This window comes from Dipodomys spectabilis, unplaced genomic scaffold (genome assembly GCF_019054845.1).
Source record: "Dipodomys spectabilis isolate Male_0828 unplaced genomic scaffold, ASM1905484v1 ptg000050l, whole genome shotgun sequence".
Classification (NCBI taxonomy): domain Eukaryota; kingdom Metazoa; phylum Chordata; class Mammalia; order Rodentia; family Heteromyidae; genus Dipodomys; species Dipodomys spectabilis.
Genome location: NW_024870727.1, coordinates 8,786,804 through 8,806,442, shown reverse-complemented (window position 1 = coordinate 8,806,442; position 19,639 = coordinate 8,786,804). Strand labels below are relative to the sequence as shown.

General features: G+C 42.9%; 1 protein-coding gene across 1 annotated transcript in view; it reads left to right on the top strand.

Moving 5' to 3' along the window:
* Positions 1-910: 910 nt before the first annotated feature.
* Skil (SKI like proto-oncogene) overlaps positions 911-19,639 on the top strand; it is a 30,632-nt gene continuing 11,903 nt past the window's right edge. Inside the window, exons 1-2 of the mRNA XM_042678829.1 lie at positions 911-1,089; positions 2,703-4,463. Coding sequence (XP_042534763.1) covers positions 3,375-4,463 — 1,089 coding nt within the window. The 5' untranslated portion in view covers positions 911-1,089; positions 2,703-3,374. The remainder of the gene's footprint in view (positions 1,090-2,702; positions 4,464-19,639) is intronic.

Below are 19,639 nucleotides of genomic sequence, written 5' to 3'. Positions count from 1 at the left end.
CCCCGTCTACCCCGGTGGCCGATGGGGGTCGTCCCGTTCCGCCCCCCTCCCCCCGCCTGGCCCGGTGCCGGATGGAGGTCAGCTGGGGGGAAGGCGTCTGGGTGGAGGCCGCCCGGGCTAGGCGCGGCCAGGCGAGGCGGGGGCCGCCGGGGCGGGGCGGGCGCTGCGGCGGCAGCTGGCAGGGCGGCCTCGGGCCGGAGGCCCCGCGGGGGCGGGGGGGGCCCCTCGAGGCGGGCGGGCCGGGGCGCGGGGCCAGCGCGGGGGGCGAGGCCGGGCGGCCGCCACCCGGCCACCTCCCGGGCGGGGCGGCCCAGCTGCGGCCCGCGGGGCGGGGGAGGGCGCCCGCGTCCGACCGCGGGCGGCGGCGGCGGCCGGGGTCGCGCACAGTGCACTCGGCCGCCCTCCCCGGCTTCCCTCCCGCCCGGGCCGTCGTGCGGCGGCCCCGAGGCCAGGGCGCCCCCGGGTCTGGCCCGTCACCACAGAGCCGCGGGTGGGGCGGGGGCGGGGCGGCGGCGGCGGCGGCCCCAGACAGCCGGCTGGGCGACTCGAGGAAGGAGGGCGGGCGGCGGCGGTGGGGGCGGGGCGGGAGGGAACATCCTGTCTGCTCCGGGTGCGCCGCAGACAGCGCCCGCGCCAGCCGCCCAGACGGCGCGCGGGGCCGGGAGCGTGGGGCGCGCGCCCGCGTGGGGGCGGGGCGAACGCGCGTGCGCGGCGGCAGGGAGGGGGGAGGAGGGAAGCCTGGGGAGCCAGGGTAGGCAGGCGGCGCGCGCGTCCCCGGGGAGTGGGGGGGGGGGGGGATAACTGGCGCGCGCGGGGCGGCGGCGGCGACGCCGGGCGGGGGCGCGCGCGCGGGGCCGCCGCTGGCTGCGCTCCCGTCCCCTCCCCCTCCGCCGCCCTCGCTCTCCCCCGGGCGGCCGGAGACGGCGGCGGCGTCTGCGGGAAGCCGAGTGTCTCCGCAGTGACGTGGGCGGGCCGAGGCCCGGTGACGTCAGAGGGCTGTGTGTAGCGATGTGTGTGGGGTTCGGAGCGGCGCCGGCACAGCCGAGGGGAGCGGGCGAGCGGCGGCGGCGGCGGCGGCGGCGGGCACAGGTGCGGCCCCGGCTCGCGGGGGAGGGCGGGAAGGGGGGACGCGGCGGGCGGCCAGGGGAGCGCGGACCCCGGGGAGCCCGACGGCGGTGGCCGGGGGGTGGTGGGGAGTTGACAAAAGCCCGTCGGGCTTCCTGGGTGCGGAGGCCGGAGTCGGGGTCCGGATGCGTGGGTCCGGGGTGAGATCGGGGGTCGCCTGGTGAACCCCCGCGCCCCCCGCGGCGCTGGCCTCGCCGACCCCGGGCTTCAGACTTGACCGGTGCCACGGGGACCCGGGGGACCGAGACGCCGCCGTGCGCTCCGCGGGAAGCCCTGGGCGCGTCGGGGTCGGGCGGCGCGGGGACCTGGGCTTGGCGCTGGCACGTCCGGGTTGTCCCGGGTTGCCCCGGGCTCGGGTCGGGCGCGGGGTGACGGCGGGCGGCAGCCTTGGGGGCGGGGGCGCCGAGGTAGCCCGCGAGGAAGTTCGGGGGGGGCGGTGCGCGGGATTTCCGTGGCCCCCGCAGCCGGGCGGAGTGGGGAGGACACTTGGGGTTCCCCCAAGCTCGTGGGTGGGGGTGGGACTGGGGTGGGGAGGGGTCTCTGACGCCCCCACCCCTCCATCCTCCCCGAGGTCCCGGGCCCCGACTTCCGCGCGGCTGTCGGGTCGAGATGGGTGAGTGGCTTTTCGTGGCTGAGGGTTTTGGGGCGCCCCGGTTCTAGGTCCTGCCTCCTGCCCTCTTTCTCAGCTTGCTTTGGCTGAGGTGTCCCTGTGGTGGCGAAAGTCAGCCCGTGATGGCTGGTGGCTTTCGCCCTTAGTCCTTGGCGTTTGTGTTCAGGGAAATGGCTCCGAGTTTGGAAAGCAAAAAAAAAAAAAAAAGAAAATAAAAAATTATTTTTTGGGGGGGGGGGATTCGCTCACGGAGGAAATGGAAGAAGAACCTCCCCCCCCCCCCCCATTTTCCTCCGTTTGCATCCTTTGTGAGGTCTTGTCTGCTTAGTGCTTTTTGTCCCGGATTAGTCTTGTTCAAGGATGGAGATTCCCAGGCGTGGAGTCTTGGAGCTTTTGGCCTCCATTAAGCATTCGCTCACCTTTTGAAAGGAAAGTTAATTTTTTGCCCACATTCCAGAAGGGTAGTGTACACTGACCGGATGAATTATGCACTTGAGATTGTAAATTAGTTACATATGGTAGATACCTTAACTTGTATTTTTTTTTTTTTGCGGGTGGGGGAAAAGGGAGCTGGTTAAACTGGTGAGTTTTTTTTTTTTTTTTTTTTGTAATTATATGCGATTGGAGAACTATGTAGGAGGTTTAAAAAATTAGTAAGATGGCATAGCTGATAAAACCTCTGGACAAAGTTTTGGAAGTGAGATGGTTGAATGGTTTTCCATCTCTGAATCTGTGTAGCCTTCCTCCTCCTGAGAGATATATTGTTCCCTTTACTCACCATATTGCTTTTCTATGTAAATGAAAATAATTCTGGTTAACAGGTATGTAAGTTGAAGAAATCACTTTAAGTGTCACCTTTGGTAAAGTGAACTCAGGTTAAGATTAAGGAACTGGTTTGAAACTGACCCTTTGGCCTCAGGAACAAACTCAACTATAACTCTCCTCCATCCTCTCTCTCTTCTTCCAGATTAATTAAAAGAAGAATGAACTAAACTCTGAAGATAACTGGGCAGTTTTTCTTTATCTTTTTTTTTTTTTTAATTATAGAAATTCAAGGGGAGTCAGAAGTGGTTCTTACTGGCTTGGAGGTTTATACAAGTCTTCAGTTTGTCAGCACAGACCAACAGACCATCATTTTTAGTGGAGATATTTTCCTTCTCCTTTTTTGGTGTCCCTGGTGGCAAAAACTAAAATTGATTACATCATTTTGACTTGTATTTGGGCCTAGGTTTTATGACACAGTAATAGCTTACATTTTCCACATGCTTTGCTTAAAAACAACCACTAAACACAATCATTGTGTTGAACCTGGACATCTTGAATGGAGAAATTGGTAGCTTTATTTTAACACGTGTATTTGAATAAATCAAGAAAACGAAAGCCTTTTCAGATCTCTGCTTATGATTATGTTCTGTATTACAAGCAAAATGAGGAATTTTATAGCATTTGCAGTGACCTTGTCCTAGAGGATAAGCAGAACCAATGCCAAGTTGCAAAATCTATTAGGAAAATTTCTCCTTGGAAATTAAAATTTCCTATGAGTAAGTCACAAGTATTCATTCACATTATTGTTTCTCTATAAGCAACAAAATGCAAATGCAAACCTCAGATTTAATTATTTAACCCAGTTAACGTAGCAATGGAAAATCTACAGACAAATTTCTCCTTGGTTCCGGGCTCAAATAAACTGAACGGGATGGGAGATGATGGCAGCCCTCCAGTGAAAAAAATGATGACAGACATTCATGCAAATGGGAAAGTGGTGAACAAGGTGCCAACTGTAAAGATGGAACACTTGGATGACTATGGCGATGCACTGATGGAAACGGATGGAGAGCATGGCAAGCGAAACCCTGTGACTGAACCTTTACATTTAAATCCCAGTTTGAAACACACACTGGCACAATTCCATTTAAGTAGTCAGAGCTCTTTGGGTGGACCAGCAGCCTTTTCTGCTCGCTATTCCCAAGAAAGCATGTCACCTACTGTATTTCTGCCTCTGCCAGCCCCTCAGGTTCTTCCTGGCCCACTGCTCATTCCTTCTGACAGCTCCACAGAACTTACCCAGACTGTTTTGGAAGGGGAGTCGATTTCTTGTTTTCAAGTTGGAGGAGAAAAGAGACTCTGTTTGCCCCAAGTCTTAAATTCTGTTCTCCGCGAGTTTTCACTTCAGCAAATAAATACAGTGTGTGATGAGTTATACATCTATTGCTCTAGGTGTACTTCAGATCAGCTTCATATCTTAAAGGTCCTGGGAATACTTCCATTCAATGCCCCTTCCTGTGGGCTGATCACATTAACTGATGCACAAAGACTGTGTAATGCTTTATTGAGGCCACGGACTTTTCCTCAAAATGGTAGCATACTTCCTGCTAAAAACTCATTGGCCCAGTTAAAGGAAACTGGCAGTGCCTTTGAAGTGGAGCATGAGTGCTTGGGCAAATGTCAGGGTCTATTTGCACCTCAGTTTTATGTTCAGCCTGATGCTCCCTGTATTCAGTGTCTGGAGTGTTGTGGAATGTTTGCGCCCCAGACATTTGTGATGCATTCACACAGGTCACCTGATAAAAGAACTTGCCACTGGGGCTTTGAATCAGCCAAATGGCATTGTTACCTTCATGTGAATCCAAAATACTTAGGGACGCCTGAGGAGAAGAAACTGAAAATAATCTTAGAAGAAATGAAGGAGAAGTTTACCCTAAGAAATGGAAAGAGAAGTCAATCTAAGGCAAGTTTTTAAAAGTAGTGATTTGGGGTAGTGGGTATTGCTTTACTTTGAAATTGAAATTTTTTGTAACTTTAAGAAACGTAATTGCTTATGCAATAAGAATCTTATCAGTGGTATGTTTGTATTGCAATTTTTAAGCTATAAAATATTTTTTGTATATTTTCTCTCTTAAGTTCCCAAAAAGCAGGGAGAAGTAGGCTTACTGCCATTTTCAGATAAAGAGTGAAGCCAGAGACCAAGTGTGTGTGTGTGTGTGTGTGTGTGTGTGTGTGTGTGTGTGGTCTTGATCTCAGGTCTGTGAGCTCTCCCTTGGCCTTTCTGCTCAAGGCTGGTGTTGTACTACTTGAGCCACAGTTGCATTTTCAGCTTTTTGGTGGTTACCAGGAGATACGAGTCTCACAACTTTTCTGCCAGGCTGACTTTGAACCTGTGTCATCAGATCTCAGCCTTCTGAGTACCCAGGATTTTAAATGTGGAGCCAGGCAGAGTGACTTTCATGTAGATAAGGAGTGAAGGAATTGGGACTTTGGTTCTCCTTGGCACATCTTGCTTCTTGATGACTAAATATATTGCTTCTCTAGGACTCAAGGTAATTTACACTGTGGTGTTATCTCCCTTTGCAAATGTTGTCATGGTTAGCCAAAACAGTTCTGGTGGTAGGCTCAGAGCACACCTGTGGTTCTGATGCTTTTGTGCTTGGATGGTCAGCTTTGATCATGTTAAAAAAAATAGAACATGTTTCTCTGAAGAATTTTCATTCCAGGAGTCAAAAATAATTTTAAAACTATAATTAAAATTATGATACAGATTAGAATACATTTTATTTTAAAGTCTAGTGTAAAATTTTATCAGCTAAGAGATCTTAATATTCTCATTGAATTATCCTATCTGGTAGGATAAGCTAGTATCTTAATTCTGATTAAGATTTTGGATGCCTAGGAAATAGAGAAGATTTGATCTAGTTAATTTTAAGTATTTCCTACTTGATTTAAAATGGGTATTATATAATAATAACCTAGCACAATCTGTTTAAAACATGTCAAGCATTGTTTTTGAGCTGTTTTAAAAAAATTTTTATTTAAGTCTTACAGGAAAAGATTGACCATGATTTAAGAACGTTAAAATTTCTTCACTATTCTGATCCTTTTAAATAATGCTGTCACTTTCTGTACATGGAAGAAATGAAGTATATCAAATAACTGCAGAACATTCATAGCAAAGTCAGAGTTTAGACTAGAATTTAAGACGAGGTGTTCCATGCCTTATGATTGTGCTCTTAAGGTCTTGAGGGAAATTTAGCGTAGTTTTTAGCGCAGTAGTTTTTTTTTTTTTTTTTTTTGGGTCCGGTCGTGGGGCCTGAACTCTGGGTCTGGGCGTTGTCCCTCAGCTCTTCAGCTCAAGGCTAGCGCTCTACCACTTGAGCCACAGCGCCACTTCTGGCTTTTTTCTTTTTGCTTATGTGGTGCTGAGGAATCGAACCCAGGGCCTCATGCATGCAAGGCAAGCACTCTACCACTGAGCCACCTTCCCAGCCCCACCCTTGAAATTTCTTGCCAGTGGCTACTAGATAAGTTTATATTCTTCAGGCAGTTATTAACTGGTTTTTAAGCAGGATTGACTTGAAGCCAATATACCGCAGTAGGAAACATGCTTACAGCTGTACTTGTGCAGGGCTGATGTTCCTGCCCATGGATGACACACAGCTGCAAATGTGGAATGCCCCCTTTTAATACTTTTATCTTGTCCCCCTCCCAGGCTACCTGGGGGCTTAACCCGTATAAAGGCATAGATAGCTGCATTATTTTCCAGATACTCTCATTCTAATCTTCATTACTCCAAACATTTTTGGGATAAACTACCTTGCCTGTTCCTGTTCTGTGTTTGGATGAAAAAAAATAGCTAATAACAAAAACCAAAAAGACAGTGATGAATTCACTTGGGTGTATGTGCTAAAGTTTGGTTAATTAAAATCATTCCTCATTTTGGTTGAACCCATGTATCATTCCATTATATATTAATATAAATACATTTTTTATTTTGGCAAAGTGTTTTTCTCCTCCATTTCTTTTCTAGTGAAGATATGCTGTAGTTTTGTTTTGTTTTGTGGTGGTCGGGGGGCTTGAACTCAGGGCCTGGATATTGTCCCTGATACTTGTTTTGTCACAGAGCATTCTACCACTTGAGCCGTAGTACCACTTACAGCTTTTTCTGCATAGGTTATTGGAAATAGGAGTGTTACGGACTTTCCTGCCTGGGTTGGCTTTGAACCTCAATCCTCAGGCTCACAGGTGTGAACCACCGGTGCCCAACTATGTTGTGATATTGCTTCTAATTTTATGTGAATTGGAGAAATTAGGAGAATTAAGGATACTTGTAACAATCAGATCTTTTTAAGAAAATAATTTTTGATTTGTGATTAATGAATACTTGAGTGATTTTCTTTAAAAAAAAGTCACTGTAACTTAAAAGCTTACTCCTGAAAACATTGTGAGGTAGTTTTTGAAGATCTGTGAAGGTTTGTGAAATTATTTCCTTCTCACAGGTGATCTGGGTGTATAATGGAGAAGAATCAGGTGAATGCAGGTTTTCTGACATGAAATCCAGTCATTTTTCTGAAGCAAGTACAGTAGCAGAAACTATTTTGAACAGTGTTAACTTTTCTTATCAACTTACTTTAGTGGTTCTTAAATTCTTCACTAACCTGTACATATAAACTAAAGTATTTAATTGGGAATGGGGCAGATTGATAATCCTTGACTGAGGAACATTTTATTTCATTTTTATTTAATTTTATTTCTGTTTGTGAAGTTGGTTGCCATAACTCTGCCCCAGTGGCTCACACCTATAATCCTAACTACTCAAGAGGCTTAGATCTGAGGACTGGAGCTCAAAGGGAGTCTTGGCAGGAAAGTTTGAGACTCATTTCCAATTAACCAGAAAAAACAAAAACTAAACCAAACAAACCCTTAACATCTAGAGCTCAAGCTCTGACTGGCACACACATACACACAAAACTAAACAGGCCTTTTAAAAACATTAATAAGACTGCTAAATATTACATTAACCTATTATATAAAGGACCTTATGTTTAGTGTGAATACTAATACAGTTTTGTATGCTTATATAGTTTTTTTTTTTTTGTCGGTTGTGGGGCTTGAACTCTGGGCCTGGGTGCTGTCCCTCAACTCTTCAGCTCAAGGCAAGCGCTCTACCACTTGAGCTACAGCGTCACTTCTGGTTTTCTGGTGGTTTATTAGAGATAGGAGTCTCACAGTCTCTCCTGCCCGGGCTGGCTTTGAACCACGATCCTCAGATCTCAGCCTCCTGAGTAGCTAGAATTACAGGCGTGAGCCACCAGCGCCCGGCGCTTATATAGTTTATATAGTCAAAAAGAAACCTGAGGAAGTGGTGCTGTGACTCAAAGTGGTAGAGTGCTAGCCTTACTGAAAAGAGCTTGGGGACAACACCCAATCCCAGAGTTCAAGCTCCATGACTAACAAAATGAAAGAAAGAAAGAAAAAGGAAACCTGAAGCCGGGAATTGATGGCTGATGCCTGATGCCTGTAATCCTAGTTACTCAGGAGGCTGAGATCTGAGGATCCCAGTTTGAAGCCAGACTGGGCAGGAAAGTCTATGAGACTCTTATCTCCAATTAATCACAGAACAAGCTGGAAGTGGCTCTTGGGCTCAAGTGGTAGAGCACTAGCCTTGAGCAAAAGAAGCCCAGGGATAGTGCCCAGACCCAGAGTTCAAGCTCCAGGACTGGTAAAACAAACAAACAACCAAACAAAAACAAAACCTGAAACTCAGTAGGCACTTGTTTGAAATGTAGCAACTTAAGGGATGGAAATTGTATTTATAATATCCACTAGCTTTTTTTACATACCTAATGGCTGTTTTGTTTGCAAAGCTAGGACTTACAGGTAGGAGGAATAAGTTGAGTAAGGTTAGTGTTATAAGTGAAAACTTGAATTTATTCTTGTGAAAACCTGAATTCTTTGTAGAAAGAAAAGATGTGTGTATGTGTGTGTGTGGGGGGCGGTGAGAAAGCTTGTGTACACCTGTGTGTATTTTAATTTTCTATCACATAATATTTCTAATCTTCACCTGGAAACCTGATGTAGTCAGTATGTGTAGCCTCATTTTACAGAAGAGGAATTGGAGGCACTAGGAGGCTGGGGATCAAATTCAGGTGTTTCCGAGTCTGGATGCCATACTTTTTTTGGTTGTGGTACTTGGGGCTTGAACTCAGGGCTTCTTGTTTTTGTTAGGCAGGTGCTTTAACTTGTGTGGAGTGAGCCACACTCCAGCCCTTTTGCTCTTGTAACTTTTGAGATACAATCTTGCTTTTTTTTTTTTTCCTAGTCCTGAGGCTTGAATTCTGGGCTTGCTTACTATCTCTGCACTTCTTTTGCTTGGGGCTAGTGCACTATCCCTTGACCCACAGCTGGACTTCAGCTTTTTTGTTGGTTGTTTGTAGATAAGAGCCTTTCCAGGCTGGCTTTGAATCACAATCCTCAGATCTAAGCCTCCTGAGTAGCTAGGATAACAGGTGTGAGCCACTAGCACCTGGCTTGATCTTGCTTTTTTACCCAGGGAAGGTTGGACCCTTTTCCTCCTACTTATGTTTTCTGTATGTCTAGGATGACAAATGCATAGTGCTGTGCCTCGCTTTTTATTAATGCAGCTGGGGGTCTTGTTGAGTTTTTGCTGAACCTCGTCTGGAACCTCTAGCCCTCTCATATATGGAGTAGCTGATGGCATTACAGGCATTAAGTACAGCACCTGACCCACCTCAGACACTTGACCCAATTCAGTGGAACAAGGGGAGACTTCAGTTGAAAGAGAGGGTATTTGGCCACGTCTTCCAGGAAGCTTCTCACCCACAGACATAGGGGGTTTGATCCTGAACACTTGTTTATTCTTCATTGATTTGCCCTCCAGCTATGATATTTGAGTATGGGGGCAGGATGCCCATGAGTACTAGGGTTGGATGCTGTCTTATTCAGCTTGGCCTGTCAGAAAAAAGCACTGCAGATCGATCAGGTGGAGGGCTGAAACAACAGATACTCCTTTCTCACAGTCCTGGAGGCTGGAAGTCATGATTGAGGTTGGCAGGGCTGTTTTCTGGACCCCTAGAAAGTACCTTTTAAACTCTCTTGTTATTCAAGTCATAAATATACATGATCTTATACTTGCCTAGGTTTTCCTTGCTGACTTTGATCTGAGCTATTTGTGCTTTTTTTTAAACCAGGAAATGATTATTGTATTTAAAATTGTACAAATAAGCAAAACAGTTGCATTCCCAATTATTTTTCACATCTTCAGTGAGTATTCAGCTAAATCAGAACTAGATCAAATACATTTTTGTCTATGGAAAAAAGGTTACAAAGTGAAGCTATCATTTGTACATAACATTTGAAGGGTGGTATTTACTTAAGATTATTTTCAAGTACATTAAAAGAGAACATTTATAGTTGAGCTTGGCCAAGGTCAAGGGAATAGTAGATAAACACATTATAAGTGATTCTTCACTGTTAACAGCATATGACTGGAAATCTTTTTTTTTTTTTTGGGTCTGGTCATGGGCCTGACTCTGAGCCTGGGCGCTGTCCCTCAGCTCTTTACAATCTTCACCTCAAGGCTAGCACCACTTCCGGCTTTTTTTTCTTCTGCTTATGTGGGAATCGAACCCAGGCCCTCATGCATGCAAGGCAAGCGCTTTACCACTGAACCACCTTTCCAGCCCTCTTTTATTTATTTATTTATTTATTTATTTTCCTGTTATGGGGCTTAAACCTTGGGTTCTGAGCTCTGTCCCTGAGCTCAAGGATAGCACTCTACCACTTTGAGCCACAGTGCCACTTTGGGTTTTCTGTTCGTTTTTTTGTTTTTTGGGTCCGGTCTCTGGGCCTGGGCACTGTCCCTCAGCTCTTCAGCTCAAGGCTAGCGCTCTGCCACAGTGCCACTTCCGGCTTTTTTTTTCTGATTATGTGATGCTGAGGAATCGAACCCAGGGCCTCACGCATGCAAGGCAAGCACTGTACCACTGAGCCACCTTCTCAGCCCCTACTTTGGGTTTTCTGGTAGTCAGTTGAAGGTAAGAGTCTCACAGACTTTCCTAGCTTTGAAGGACAATCTCATATCACAGACTACTGAGTAGCTAGGATTACAGGTGTGAGCCAACAGCACCTAGCTGTGGCAATCCATTTTAATAAGTATATTACCAGTGTATTAAAACTAGAATGTATAAAATTCAGATTGGTTTTAGATAAAACCATGTAGTTTTTATTCTGTACTTTCAGAAAAATAATATAGAGCATCTGATACAAATAGATGTTCTAAAGATAACTGAAAATTTTTTCCTCTGGTTGAGTATGAGGCTCAGTAGGAGACTATAGGCTTTTAGCATACATGAGGCCCCGAGTTAATTCTTTAATTTTTTTTTCTTTTTGGTGGTGGTACCTGGGTTTGAACTCAGGTCCATGTGCTTGCTAAACAGATGCTCTTATCACTTGAGCCACAACCCAGCTCTTATTTATTTATTGCTTTCGTTATTTTGCAAATCTGGTCTTGGGCTGGCCTAGACTACAATCATCCTTATGCTGCCTGTGAAGCTGGAATGGTGGGCCTAGCTCACCATGCTCACCTTTTTTATTGAGATAGAGTGATACTAACATTTTGCCTTGGTTGTCCTTGTACTACAGTCCTCCCTATCTGTACTTCCTGAGTAGCTGACATGACAGCATGACAGGCATGAGTGCCCTCTAAAAGCATGTTAATAATTTCATTTCATAGTTCCATTTATTTTTGCAGAGATCATTGGAGTTAAAATAGTAAAAAAAAAAAAAATCCTCCTCTTGTACTTTAGGCTAGAAGACATGTTTCTTGGTATAAACCTAAAGAAGATTAAGCAAGTACACTAGAAAAAGTTTGTTAGCTACTAAGTATAGTTAGTTCAAGCCCCAGTTACTGACACACACACACACACACACACACACACACACACACACACACACACACACACACACACACACACACGGAATCGTTTGCATTAAAAAAAATGCTGGTGGCTCATACCTGTAATCCTAGCTACTCAGGAGGCTGAGATCTGAAGATCCTCATTCAAAGCTAGCCTGGGCAGAAAAGTCTGTGACACTTGTCTCCAGTTAGTCAGTAAAAAAAGATTGGACTGGAGGTGTGGCTCAAGTGGTAGAGCTCATAGTAATAGAGTGCCCAGTCTCAGAAGAAAAACCTGAGACAAGAATACAAGGTCCTGAGTTCAAGCCCCAGTACCAGCACAAAAAGAAAACAAGAGCTGGGTGCTAGTGGCTCATTTCTGTAATCCTAGCTACTCAGGAGGCTGAGATCTGAGGATCAAGGTTCAAAGTCAGCCCGGGCAGGAAAGACTGTTAGACTTTTATCTCCAATTAACCACCAGAAAACTGGAAGTGGCCCTGTGGCTCAAGTGGTAGAGTACTAGACTTGAGCTGAAGAGCTAAGGGACAGCTCTCAGGTCCAGAGTTCAAAGCTCCATGACTACCACCACCACCACCACCACCAACAACAACAAAAAGAAAACAAGGTCTTAGGATAAAAAATGTAGGAAGTTATATCTCTTTGGTCTATTTAGCAACACTGTGTGTTGTGTGCATGTGTACATATATATATATATGTATATATATATATATATATATATATATAAAATATTATTATCCAAGTAGTCTTTCATGAGAGAAGTAAGCCTTGCAGAAAATTATTTCAGTTCTCCCTAGAGGAGTACCGAGGACCATTCAAAATGTGTTTGAGAAAGGCTAATTTATTATATGCAATATATACTTTGGGGCATTTTTAATTCTCTTTAGAACTTTTAACTCTTGGGACTTGAGAGGGTCAGGAGGGTCATGAAATCAACTTAATGGGTTACCAGGACTAAAAAAGAAACATGAAATAGAATAAAAAAAGAATGTATATAGTGTGTCTCCTGGTCACATATGTATGTATGTATGTATATATATATATATATATATGCTGTATATAATAAAGTAGTATACTATAATATATAGCATAGTATATTACATATGTAGCTTATAGTATTTGAAGACCATAATTACAAAATATTCTAAAATAAGATGGAGATATAAAGCTTTAGATTTCTACTAATGTTCTGACAAATTTTTTCAGTAAAAATGTGTTTATGATACTGAAATTTCCACATGATTAGCTAGATAGCTAGTGATAGAATGCTTCTAGCTAAAGGCCCTCCCAGTACAAAACCAAAACAAAACTGAAAATACAGCCCTCTAGCCCCCCAAAGCACCAGGATAGCCGCATAGTTTTAATAGTAAATGGATTGAACTCTAAAGAATTACAGGATAATTTTTTTTAATTTTGAAAAGTCTAAGGAGTTAGGATTTTTATCAGTTCCTTCATCTTATGAGGGGAGTGCTACAACACACTTTGCCAGAAGGATTTTAGGTAATAGTTGTATGCTTTACTCTAAGAGCTTGAGTCCTTGCTTTGCTCTGGAACATTGTTCAGCACTTCATTGGTTTAGTGAAGTATGAGGTGAGTCTGATCTTGCAGCCTGTGGGGCAGCAAACATTTCTGTGACTTCTGAAGATGTAGCCTTGATGAGTTAGCACATACCTATTGTCTCAGTTTTGCATTAGGTTAATTAACTCTAATGATTACAATAAAGGGAGCCGTAAGACTAAGCCTTAAAAATCTCCTACTAGCTATTTGTTACCTTGCCACACTATTCCATTGCAGTTGTGGAGACATGTCACTCACATGTTGGCACTATTGAGGACACTTGAGATCTGAAGGATTTGGTTTCTTTCAGTAGTTGTTGGCAGCCGTTTGGTGGGGTGTGTTTTATATACTTCTTAAAATCATTTGACCACTTGTATGTCTTAATATTGTAGATGGTGGAAAGATCATGATAGGAGCAGTCACTTTATACTTAAGGAGTTATTTTCTAGTTATATATCCTGTGATGTATTTAATAAGGTTGCCAATGATTTATTTGGGGCTAGCCCCAAAATAATGTGGACTTATGTTATATAGCCCTTATATAATCAGTAGGAAGCTAGACTGTTAAATTACCAAACTACTTGTTTTGAATACAACAATTTAAAAATGAATTTTGAGTTGTGCATCAGTGTATGCGTGTAATCCAGCTAATCAGGAAGCTGACATCTGGAGCATTGTGGTTTGAAGCCAGCCCAGACAGAAAAGTCTGGTAGATTGCATTTCTAAAATAACTAGCAAGGGGCTGGGAAGGTGGCTCAGTGGTAGAGCGCTTGCCTTGCATCCATGAGGCCCTGGGTTCGATTCCCCAGCACCACATAAGCAAAAAGAAAAAAAGCCAGAAGTGGCGCTGTGGCTGAAGTGGTAGAGCGCTAGCCTTGAGCTGAAGAGCTGAGGGACAGCACCCAGGCCCAGAGTTCAGGCCCCACGACCGGACCCCCCCAAAAAAATAGCAAAAAAAAAAAAACTGGGCTAAAAGCGTGACTCAAATGGTAGAACACCAAACATGCTAGCTAAGTGGGTGCAAGGCCCAGAGCCCAAACCTTAGTACCTCCCTCACAAACAAGACTTTTAATCATTTGTAGAACTTAAAAAATTCTATTTTTTAAAAATAGGGTTTTTTTGTTGTTGTTTTTTTTTTTTGCCAGTCCTGGGGCTTGAACTCAGGGCCTGGGCACTGTCCCTGAGCTTCTTTTTGCTCAAGGCTAGCACTCTTCTACTTGAGCCCAGAGTGCCACTTCCAGCTTTTTATGTTTATGTGGTACTGAGGAATCAAACCCAGGGCTTCATGCATGCTAGGCAAGCACTCTACCACCAAGCCAACTTCCTAGTCCCTAAAAATAGCTTTAAAAGTTGATTTTTGTTGGGATTTTGGAAGTCGTATTAGTATTTTGAGCTATTCTCAATTTTTTTAGTTCATCAGTGTTTGTCAATAGGACTTAAAAATGATAATCTGATGTAATTAACAACTAGAATGTCAAGCCGGGCGCTGGTGGCTCACGCTTGTAATGCTAGCTACTCAGGAGGCTGAGATCTGAGGATCGAGGTTCAAAGCCAGCCCGGGCAGGAAAGACCGTGAGACTCCTATCTCCAATAAACCACCAGAAAACCGGAAGTGGCGCTGTAGCTCAAGTGGTAGAGCGCTTGCCTTGAGCTGAAGAGCTGAGGGACAGCGCCCAGGCCCAGAGTTCAAGCCCCACAACCTACAAAAAAAAAAAAAAAAAACTAGAATGTCACTTGAAAGCAAGGTTTATTGAACATTAGTCTAGGACTTACAAATTTTTTTTTTTTTTTTTTTTGGGCCGATCATGGTGCTTGAACTCTGGGCCTGAGCTCTGTCCTTCAGCTCTTCAGCTCAAGGCTAGCACTCTACCATTTGAGCTACAGTGCCACTTCCGGTTTTCTGGTGGTTTATTGGAGATGAGTTTCACGGACTTTCCTGCTCTGGCTGGCTTTGAACCGCAATCCTCAGATCTCAGCCTCTTGAGTAGCTAGGATTACAGGGGTGAGCTACCAGCGCCCTGCTACAAAGTTTTTTTTTTTTTTTAAAGCACAAATTGGATATTTGTATAAGAATAGTGATGACTTTAAAAAGTAGTGACAAATATGACTTTTTAAAATGAAATGAAGCCCTATATTTGTCATTGTTGTAAGACTAATAACTGTGTCATCAAGATACAATAGTTCTTTATTAAGAAATTTGATTATCAAAGGATAATGTGCATAAAGTCACAGTTAGGATGCAGGATTTAGAGAAGCATCAGTTAAACGTTTCCTAATTTTTACTTGTTAAAAATTAACTTTCTGTGCATATTGGGTTGTTTAAAATTTGCTTTATAGCTATTATTTGGTGTTTAGAAAAAGAATCTTTGGACTGAAATAACATATCTGAAATGTTGCTTATGTGTATGGAGATGCCATCTGTTCATTTGGGGAAAGATAATGGTGGGAAGATGAACAGTCAAAGCATTTAAAATACTGAGGCTCTAATCTGTCAAATGATATACTTTGCTGAGCAATACACTGTATTTTAATGTGTAAACACACAAAAGAATAAATTTTCTGATGTTGAAAGGTAAGACAAAAGGCAATAGATTCTAGTATCTTGGTATCTGATTTGTATTTATGATCATAGCATTACTGCTGTGCCATTTAATTATATTCTTTTTCTGAAAACCTAATTTGTATGTTGACACAAATGTAGAATAGATGAGAAAATCTGGCATGTCTGTGAATATTTTGTTGTATAATATGTGCTTTTCTTAATTGTTTTTAACGTGCAGTTAGGATAATTTGTAACAAATGTGTTTATGGTTTCCCATAGCATATTAAGGAAAATTAGCGTGCAGCACTTTATCACTGTTAGTGCTGTGCATTTTCCATCACTTGTATTATTTAATTTGTATATCTGATGAAAGGCAGCCTAGAGACTTTCTGGGCCCTTCATTGAGGAGAAAGGTACTAAACGTGAAAGAGACTATCTTGTGAATTTTACAGTGGCTAGTCATTGTGATTTCATAGTCCTGTCGTGTGTGTGTGTGTGTGTGTGTGTGTGTGTGTGTGTGTGTGTGTGTGTGTGTATTGATTGTGCCTGGGGGTGGTCTAATCCAAGACCTTACACATACTAGGCAAATGCTTTGCTCCTGAGATACCCTCCCGAAGTGTATTAAAGTCTACCCTACAAATTAATGAGCCATACTGTCCTTCAAAATTCACTCAATAAATTGATTGTTCTCTACTGGGTGATAAGTAGTACTGATAATACAAAAAACTCTGTCTGTGTGTGTGTGTGTGTGTGTGTGTGTGTGTATGTATTTAACCTTAAATTGCTTTTAAATTGTAGGCTGGAATCAGACATTGGGTAGGGGCTCCATTTTTAAGATTATTAAGGGAATTTCCTTAGAACCACTGATCTGGGACTCTCAGTGGATTACTGTAGGAATAGTGGGAATTAAGAGAGATATGTGCTTAAATGGATGTACTACCTGTTATTTAGATGGAGTGTACAGATATAAAACAATACTGGGTTTGGATTATGAGTAATGAAAATGACTAAACTTGTCAGATTTCAAACGAAGGTCTTTAAAGAAGTGTTTGCTTGCTTTCTGAACATTTAGGCTCCCATAACCATACTAGGAAAAGCTTCACTGCAGAAGTCACTTTTAGCAATTTTTCTCTTGTTTAAAATATTGGGGTTTGAACTCATTGGGGCCTTCTTGCGCTTACGACAAAGCAGGTTCTCTAGCCCTTTTAGCTTTTGTTATTTTTCAAACAGGATCTCACTTTTTAGCTGGGAACCTGGACTGTGATCTTCCTTGTTTTTCCTCCCTGTGTTGCTGGGATGACAGATGAGCAACATTGTGCCCAGGCTTTTATTGATTGAGATGGGATCTTGGTGACTTTCTGTCTAGGCTGGCCTTTAACTGGGATCCCCGCCCCCTCCAACTTCAGCTCCCTAAGTAACTAGGATTACAGGTGTGGGCCACTGTTCCTAGCTTAGCTTTCCAGATTTTAACTTAAAAGGTCTGAAAATGATTTATTGAGCAATATGTCTAGAGTTGTTTCAGATGTAAAACTGATTTAAAAAAGGCATTTTCTTCATTGGCTTAACATTAACCATTGAATTCAAGATGCCCTTTGATGTCATGGATTTGTTAGAATAACTTACACATGCCTTTTTTAATACTGTTCCATCACAGACAATTGGAATAAAAAGTATTCTACCAATTAAGCTACTATTTTTTTTTTTTTTTTTTTGGGGGTCCGGTCGTGGGGCCTGAACTCTGGGCCTGGGCGCTGTCCCTCAGCTCTTCAGCTCAAAGCTAGCACTCTACCACTTGAACCACAGCGCCACTTCCGGCTTTTTTTTTTTCTTTTTGCTTATGTGGTGCTGAGGAATCGAACCCAGGGCCTCGAGCATGCAAGGCAAGCGCTCTACCACTGAACCACCTTCCCAGCCCTAAGCTACTATTTTTATACACTAAGGTTTTATTTTATTTTATTTTTATTTTTTGTGAACACACTGTACAGAGGGGTTACAATTACATAGGCAGGTTAATGCGTACATTTCTTATCAAGCATTGCAGCCTCCTCCTTTGTTTACCCTTCACATCCCTTCCCAGCCCCCCAGGTTTTTTTTTAATTTAAATGGAATGCAGGGCAAGTGCCCTACTGCTGAGCTATTACTTTTTAATTTTTTAATACTATTTTTTAATTTTATTTTTTTTGTGTGCCAGTCCTGGGGTTTGAACTCAGGCCCTGGATTCTGTCCCTCTGTTTTTTTTTACTCAAGGCTAGTGCTCTACCACTTGAACTACAGCTTCACTTCTGGGTTTTTGGTGGCTAATTGGAGGTAAGAGTCTCGCTTGGAAACGTGATCCTCAGATCTCAACCACTTGAGTAGCTAGGATTGTAGACATCATCTATCCATGCCCAGCCTCCAAGATTAAAAAAAATGAATATGTTAAATTAAAAAATTATTATTATAAAGGTAAGTACAGAGGAGTTTCAGTTACATAAGTCAGGTATTGAGTACATTTCTTAATTTCTTTTTGGACAGTGCCATTCCTCTCCGCATTCCCAATTTTTCCCTCCTACCTCCACCCACAAATGTCTAGTGAGTTACTATTGCTACATTAAACATTTTTAATGCATTAATCTAAGTGGTATACAAAACATAATTTAACTACATCATATTGTTTCAAGACCTAAATACCAATTACTATACTCTTTTTAGAAGTGTGGGACAATTGAGATATATAAATTATTCACCTGTTTCAGAGGTCTCAAGTTTTGCTCATTGAGGTAGTTTTTGTGTTTACATTTTATCTCCTTTTTAGGCTGTTAGCTGTCAGTTAACATTTATTGCTGTCATTTAGTATTTGTTGACAGAAGCATTTCTTTTTATAATTTGCTATCAAAACGGAACTGTAGGCTGAGAAAACAAGTGATTACTTTATTTTATAAATAAGCTGTTGAATTTGTTCTTATTCTCAGTTCTGACCTAATGATCAGAACTGTGATGCATATTTGGATCTTCAGAATATTCGATCAGTATTTTAAAAATATTTATTTACATGTAGTCTGGACCTTCACTGGAATAGTCAAATCCATTCGAAGTATTATTTTCTTTTAATCTTGTGATCTCATTCTTTCAAATTCCTTACTCAATAATTCTTAGCCAAAAATTTAGATCTCTCACTAAACTTCCCCCCCCCCCCCCCCCCCTTGCGCTTGCTTGCTTGCTTGCTTTTTCCTGTTTTGGGCCTGGATGCACTGTCTTTGAGCTTTTTTTTCCCCCCTTAATGCTAGCATACTACCACTTGAACCCTAGTTCTAATTCCAGCTTTTTTTTTGGTGGTTAGTTGGAGATGAGACTTTCCTGCCCTTGATGGCTTTGAACTACATTCTCATCAGCTCTCCTTTTTGACTTATTCTGCCTTTAACTCTTTCTTAGTCCTGTACTAAGAGTTCTCACTGTACTTGATTTGTCTGTTCATCAACTCTCTCTACTGTCCACTGTGGTACCTGTCAGCTACTTCTTTCCTCTTCCAACAGTGAGGCTTGTTTTTAGCAAGACATATTTTTCCTGTAAGCTTAGGGTAATGATTGTAATTTGAAGTACTTGGGGAAGCTTAGCAAGGGAGAACAAAGTATAAAGCAAGTCAAAGTAAGGGAGACGTTAGTGACCATAGGTGATTTATACCCTTTTTGCCTCAGTTTCCTAACTTTGGTTGTTTTATTTAAATATGTAAAATGGAGATAATGATACTTCCTGTGTGTGCATGTGTGCTGATGTGTGCCCACCCATGTGTGGTTGGAATTCTCAGCAAGTGAATGTGTACTAACTTGCCAGTTCCTTTATCCTTTGTTTATAAGTATATAGCTTCAGTGCTTAAAAATTTGAAAGAGATTTCTAAGTTTCTGAGGAAAGATGGTTTACTGATACTTGTTGACAAAGCGATTTCAGAGTTAATTGGCCAAAGCACTTATTGCTCTAAAAGGTGATCTAGTTAGTATTCTAACAAATACTATGGGAATGGGATATTGTGTACTTGATTATAGTAGGAAGAATAATCAGAATTTCTTAACATGGTACATTTTCAGAGTGCTACTGTTAAAAATGAGGAATTTGTTGTAGCCCA